The 7,956-nt window shown below is 37.7% G+C and overlaps 1 protein-coding gene across 1 annotated transcript; it reads right to left on the bottom strand.

Moving 5' to 3' along the window:
* Nucleotides 1-218: 218 nt before the first annotated feature.
* On the bottom strand, nt 219-2,783 carry LOC129741737 (uncharacterized). Its single transcript, XM_055733516.1, has one exon. The coding sequence runs from the start codon at nt 2,781-2,783 to the stop codon at nt 219-221; it is 2,565 nt and encodes an 854-aa protein (XP_055589491.1).
* Between the last annotated feature and the right edge of the window lie 5,173 nt (nt 2,784-7,956).

Here is a 7,956-nt window from a genome sequence, read left to right as displayed (position 1 = left end):
GCCAAATTGTCCTCGCTAATACCTTCCAGGGCCGCTGGAATATTGGACACCCATTTCCGCAGACGAAATCCGCCACTTTGAGTGAGATCGTCGAGCTGTTTCCGAAGCACCTTTGCTTCATCTACATCCATAGCTCCCGTAATGACGTCGTCCATGTAAACGTCTTTTCCTAGTCTTTTTGCTGCCAAAGGGTAATTTGATGCCTCATCTAAACTCAGCTATTTCAGACAACGTGTCGCAAGAAATGGAGCTGGCTTTGTGCCGTAAGTAACGGTCAAAAGTTCAAATGTGTCGATGGGGTCAGTTGGGGAAAAACGCCACAGAATTCGCTGTAGTGGCAAGTCTGCAGCATCAATCCAAACCTGCCGAAACATCTTTTCAACATCGGCAATCAGAATTATGGGGAAAAACCTGCTTCGAATTATCAACGTTCGCAAATCATCTTGAATCACTGGCCCATTTAAAAGTGCGTCGTTGAGGGAAATTCCATTTGTTGATTTTGCCGAGGCATCTAACACAACCCGCACACGTGTTGTGGTGCTGGAAGTTTTGATTACCGGATGGTGGGGAAGATAGAAGTGGGGAATATTATCGTTGGGTTCTATAACCTTTCTCATATGACCATGACTTAAATACTCAGACATGAAGTCATTGTATTCGCTCCTCAGCGATTCGTTCTGACCTAGACGGCGTTCTAATTGTAGCAATCTTCGTAGAGCAGCAGATTTGGATTCTCCGAGACGAGCCACAGCTTCGGGGGATTTCGGCAAACCAACCTTGTACCGACCATCGTCTGCTCTTTTTACCGTCTCAATAAAATTTTCCTCACATCGGGTTTCTTCTACGGAATATTTGGACGAAGACCGACCTTCTTCGATTTCCCAAAATTTGCTCATCAATTTTTCCAAGGATTGTGAGATTGATGAATGTTGGCATAGAATAGGAGCCTCTCCACTGCTTACACCACATCGACCAGTAACCAGCCATCCGAAAACTGAGTGAACCAACATTGGAAGTCCTTCACCCAGTTGAATCCGTTGCTTTGTTGGGAAAAAGCAGAAAAAGTACTCGCCACCAAGAAGAAGATCGATAGGATTTGATTTGAAAAAGTCCGGATCCGCCAATTTGATTTCTTCTGGCAAGCACCAAGTGGAAATAGAAATGTTTGACGTGGGAAGATCCTCGGTTACCTTGGGCAGCACGTAAAACTCCATCGGTTGCGAGTAATCGGATTGAAGTGATTGGATCGTAGCTCGCACCCTCTCCTTTGTATTTGTAGGAACCTGTCCTACTCCGCTGATTTGAACCTGCACCCTTCCACGTTGGATTCGTAACCTCTGGGATAGTGACGTGGAAATGATGTTACATTCGGATCCAGAGTCCAACAGTGCTCTCGCAGGAACCTTGCGACCAGAATCGTCCTGCACCCAAACAATCGCCGTGGCCAAGAGAATTTTTTGAGCTGTTCTGACCACATTGGAAGCTACCCTCTGCGCTTCATTTCCTGTGCTAGTAGATGCACCATCGTTAACTGCTTGACCAATCCTAGGACCACCAGATTTCACCCGTTGTGAATTTTGGACCTCTTCCGTTTTAAAGCATACTAATGTATGGTGGCGCCCTTTGCACCGCCGACAGGAAAATTTAGATGTACACTCTTGAGCCCTGTGTCCCCTACGAAAACAATTCCGGCAAAGCGATTGAAGACGCAAACGCTTTTCCCTTTCCTCCACTGGCAACCTTCCAAAAACAGGACACGTGTGTAAAGGATGAGACTCTGAACAGCAGATACATTTCCAGGATTCCGATGGTAATTGAACCGCACCGTGACTAGCGACCTTGATATGATTGGATTTCCGATTAAGTGATTGGGTTGGCTCAATAGTTTTTGTGGGTAGAGAATCTAGAATATGGATTCGACGACGCAAGAACTCAACAAAATCTTTCAAAGTTTCCGCTTCCATTGTGGACGAATGTTCCTCCCAACTCCGACGTGTTTTATCATCCAACCGAGAACTCAAAACGTGAATCAAGAGAAGATCTTTGTAGTCCGATGCTTGAATGACTTGATCCAAAACCTTTGTCGCCTTATCAAAACCCTCAACCAGCTTGTAGAGATCCGTGGCCGATTCTTTCCTCAATACAGGAAGGTCAAAGATGTTCTGAACCTGCCGTTTTTTCAAAACCTTGTTTTTGGAATACCGTGCTACAAGCAAGTCCCATGCGATCATATAATTCGATTGTGTCAAAGCTAACGACGAAATTACCGATAATGCTTCTCCTTCTAATTGGCTTCGCAAGTAATGAAATTTTTCAATCATTGGCAAGTCCGGTGAATGATGAATTAGCGACAAGAATAAGTCCCGAAAGGCCAACCAATCTCCCACATTTCCCGAGAATTTAGGCAGACTAATTAGTGGCAACTTAACATGTGGATGCGAGGAGGTAATAATGGTGGACTCATGGGTCGGTACTGCAGCACTAATTTCAGAGCACATCCGAATTCTCGAAGTTAGGAATGCCTTCAACTCGAAGAATTTATTTTGAAAATCAAGGCGATCTTTTACATACCGATTTTCCTCTCCTCCAGCCTCACCATCCGCATCCTCCACTTCTGTAAACGCTTCTTCGACCTTTTCCCACAGTGGGTCGAGTTTTTCCAGTCGCACCGCCAGCTCACCGGAATCCCTATCCTCGTTGTACCTTTCCATAAAGCTGTAGATTCCCGAAAATGTTGCCAGCAGGCCTCGTAGTACCGACGTCTTGGATCGAGTTTTCGACATCTCGATGCGGCTTCCGTTGATGACTCACCCTGACGAAGAAGAACGAAAAAACAAAAGAAGCACCCTTGGGGGGATAGAAATTGATTGGAGAGGTACGCACCTGCTCCCAATCGAAATTGGGCCTTGTATTTTTTACGAATGCTTCTTTGCACGCAGCTTCAAACGTTGTAGCGATGACCAGAGCCGTAGCCGAAAACCAACCTCGCTGTTGTCGGTCCACCAAGGGTCCAAGTTTCGGATTTCCGAAAAGCGTTTTAAATAAAGATGGACTCCTTGCCCAATCCAGAAATGATACGATGATGTAGATTTGATTTAAGTTACCGCCCGTAACTTTCTAAGTTACCGCCCGTAACTTTCTCCAACGATGTCACGCACCAGCTTGAATTAAGAAAATGGTCCAAGCGTAACACCGTACACAATTGATGAAGGAAGTTTGGAGTGGTACTCACCTGCTCCCGATTAATTCGGGCCTTTGGTTTTTATTAAATATCGGGAAGCAGGCTACCGTTCCTCCAACCGTTGAGCTGATCCAAGCCAACCGCTAGAATGGAATTCCTCCGGGTGATGAAAATAACGTCTCAACCAGACCAAGTTATTTTCCGCTGCGCTCCGATACGGGGAAGATAATCAGGTCTCGATGTCCTCGGAATCGATCGGCACCAGGATATAAAAACCAAAAAACGAAAAGCGAAACACCGGACAAACGGGTGTGGTATTTTGGAGTGCGACTCACGTATTTTTTAAATAAACAATGCCTTGTATATTTAATAATCCAGGATGTGGTTACAGGATAGCCAAGTTCCCAGAACTCAGCTTCAGCTTGGTATCCGGATTGTTCCGATAGAATGTTGGATACTTGGAAATGGTTCCACGTGGGTTGCACAAAATCCTTCTATGCAATGGCGTCCGATGATACTTGTGAGTAAGGCTCCTTTGTTTCCGATTCCCTTATTGTGCGACCACGCGGTAATGGCGGAAAGAAAATCCTTTTGTGATCGGAAAAAGTCCGGTTTCCGGTTCCGATACCTCCAACATCCGGTTCGAAGGACCAATAATGATGGAAAACCGACCAGGTTCTTTTTGCCGAAAGTATCAGAACTTGTGGTTGTTGGCGAATAGATCCTGGTTGATAACGTTAAATCCTACCGTCCAAAATGGTTTGATTTTTCCGGATTTTCGGGGTAAATTTAGCCTTTCCAGAATCCTGAGGCCTCACTGAACAAACTCGGCACAATTACGTTAGAAAAACACGCGTTTATTAAAACCAACAATATTCTAACTTCCGATTTATTCTCTTATACAGTCTAACTTAACTAAGTGAATTTTAATTCCGATGCCGAGCTGTGGTAAGACGATCGCGGCCGAGGATCAACTGCTTCGGGTGATCGCGCCAAAAACGTCGGGTACTGTCGGCTACTACTGCTGCTAGTGTACCATCATCGGGTTTGCTCTTCGGGTCCGTTGAGTAGTAGCTCACCTTAGTGAGCTGGTGTAGTGCGGTGTAGTAGCTGACAGATTTGATGAACGGGTCGAGGGGCTTTTGTATAAACAACTATACTATACTATACTATACTATACTATACTATACTATACTATACTTTACTATACTATACTATACTATACTATACTATACTATACTATACTATACTATACTATACTATACTATACTATACTATACTATACTATACTATACTATACTATACTATACTATACTATACTATACTATACTATACTATACTATACTATACTATACTATACTATACTATACTATACTATACTATACTATACTATACTATACTATACTATACTATACTATACTATACTATACTATACTATACTATACTATACTATACTATACTATACTATACTATACTATACTATACTATACTATACTATACTATACTATACTATACTATACTATACTATACTATACTATACTATACTATACTATACTATACTATACTATACTATACTATACTATACTATACTATACTATACTATACTATACTATACTATACTATACTATACTATACTATACTATACTATACTATACCTATACTATACTATACTATACTATACTATACTATACTATACTATACTATACTATACTATAGCTATACTATACTATACTATACTATACTATACTATACTATACTATACTTACTATACTATACTATACTATACTATACTATACTATACTATACTATACTATACTATACTATACTATACTATACTATACTATACTATACTATACTATACTATACTATACTATACTATACTATACTATACTATACTATACTATACTATACTATACTATACTATACTATACTATACTATACTATACTATACTATACTATACTATACTATACTATACTATACTATACTATACTATACTATACTATACTATACTATACTATACTATACTATACTATACTATACTATACTATACTATACTATACTATACTATACTATACTATACTATACTATACTATACTATACTATACTATACTATACTATACTATACTATACTATACTATACTATACTATACTATACTATACTATACTATACTATACTATACTATACTATACTATACTATACTATACTATACTATACTATACTATACTATACTATACTATACTATACTATACTATACTATACTATACTATACTATACTATACTATACTATACTATACTATACTATACTATACTATACTATACTATACTATACTATACTATACTATACTATACTATACTATACTATACTATACTATACTATACTATACTATACTATACTATACTATACTATACTATACTATACTATACTATACTATACTATACTATACTATACTATACTATACTATACTATACTATACTATACTATACTATACTATACTATACTATACTATACTATACTATACTATACTATACTATACTATACTATACTATACTATACTATACTATACTATACTATACTATACTATACTATACTATACTATACTATACTATACTATACTATACTATACTATACTATACTATACTATACTATACTATACTATACTATACTATACTGTACTATACTATACTATACTATACTATACTATACTATACTATACTATACAATACAATACAATACAAATTTTAAGTTCAATGAATAATTTTATGCTACTCATATATGAACGGCCTTATGAAACAGGATCTCGATCGTCAATTATGGACCTTTTTTAACGGCCCAAATTCATAACCCATAACACCACTTTCTCAATGATCTAGTTTTCGACATCAAAAGCTTCAGTAATTAATACAAAACTGTGGACTTATTTTGGTCCACAAACCCAAACCAAGCTGTTAATCTTGCGTCCATAAACATTAACGTTAAAATTTTTGGTACACTCTTTTTAATCGCTTGAGAAAAAAAGTATAGTATGCAGTTGTCAAAAACTGACAGCATATCTGGCAGCACTACGCGTATCAATACATTTTTCCATCTGTAGAGTAAAATAGAAGTGAATACTTCGGAGGCACTTGAACCAACAAACACGTATCAAACGTTAAATGGCGCGTTTGGGTACATACATATGCGCACTTTGCCTCAAACGTAATGGAAATTGTACTTTAAAAAGACTTTCGGATAAAAACGGTTACGAATTATATTATTGTTTAAAGTGTTCCTGTTTATGTATTTCTGGTATAAAACAGTCCGCTTCTCAAAACTATTGTCAAATTTACTGGATTGCATTCTTCATTTACGAGTTATAAAAAAATCTTCTTAACGTGGGCGTCTCCCCACCAATTCTTATATATTAAGGTTGTCAGAATTTTTTCAGCTCGTATCCAGGCAGGCCAAATCCGGGCTTTTTATCTAAAAAACTGAAAAAAATCCGGGAATTTGATTTCAAAATTGTCGACCAAAATACGGGCAAATTTGGTCAAAATTTAAGAATTACTCATAAAAAAATTGTTTTCAATATAATTTATCAGAAGATTTTAAATCGTATTTTCTAATATCCTTCCTCTCAACTCTTTAATTTTACATGACAACCATTCAGAAGAAGCTACCCTTGAATCTGCGCCTCTTAAGCAAATTCCGTCTTAATCAAAACAAAAGATCAGCAGCAGAGTGCGCTTTCTAAGCCATTTCAAATAAATTAGCAAAAGCAGCCAAAAAAATTTGCTCTTTCTAAGCCAAACCCGTCTTTTCTCAACTGGAGGCAGAATTAAAACGAACAATCAACTACAACAGTCATAAAAATCTGCGCTTCCTAAGCCAATCCGTATTTTTTCACTTAAAAAACCACATCAAAACATACAATCCAGAACCAAAACCTTAACCAGTCTTAAAAATCTGCGCTGAACTTTCTAAGCCAAATCTATCTTTTCCATCCGAGAGGCAAATCGAAATAATCAATCAGCAGTTGCCTTAAAAATTTGCGCTTCTTAAGCCAATCCGTCTTTTTTCAGAGAACGAAACAGAAACAATTTTGTTTGAAGCAGCAGCCTTCAAAATCTGTGCTCCCCCATTATTGTATTATTATTATATTATTATGTTTTTATTAAATTTGATTTGTTTTTGCATATCCTTCATACAAAAACCTTTTTCGTTAAAGGGTAGTCTGAAATAGATCCCGAGGGTACAAAACGCAAAAAACAGTCAAACACGAAGGATTTATCAAAAATTCCCTACTTTCGAGATCTAGCTTTTCTCCCTACTTCAAAACTGAATATGAATTCTACATTTTTCAAAAATGCTCTTCAAATTTTCATTACATCAATAAATTAAAGTATTCCATACAGGTAACACATTTTTGAAAATTGTGCCAATTCTTCATTGTACAAATCCATCAGTATAATTCGCCACGAGAGATCGATTCCGGTAGGCAGGCAATACATTTTTTAACGCTGATGGAAAGACCATAAATCCTCCTCAAACGGGACGCCGAAGGCGTTACGAAAGTAATAATATTTACACATTTTCGCTTTTTACACCTCGTACAGGATTAAAAGCTCCCGCGCCTTCAGTTGGCGACACTTCTTCGCTAAGTCGCGAAAGCGAACTTTTACGGGGCCAAAAACTTTGATTTATTGGCAGAACGCGTTTAATGAAAGCAATTAAACTGTTTGGCATTTAATCTGCTCCCCTCCTTCGAACATAATCGTCCTGGTAATAATAATAAA

This window comes from Uranotaenia lowii, chromosome 2 (assembly GCF_029784155.1).
Source record: "Uranotaenia lowii strain MFRU-FL chromosome 2, ASM2978415v1, whole genome shotgun sequence".
Lineage (NCBI taxonomy): Eukaryota > Metazoa > Arthropoda > Insecta > Diptera > Culicidae > Uranotaenia > Uranotaenia lowii.
Note: the sequence above shows the minus strand (reverse complement) of the source record. Positions and strands in the feature narration are given on the sequence as shown.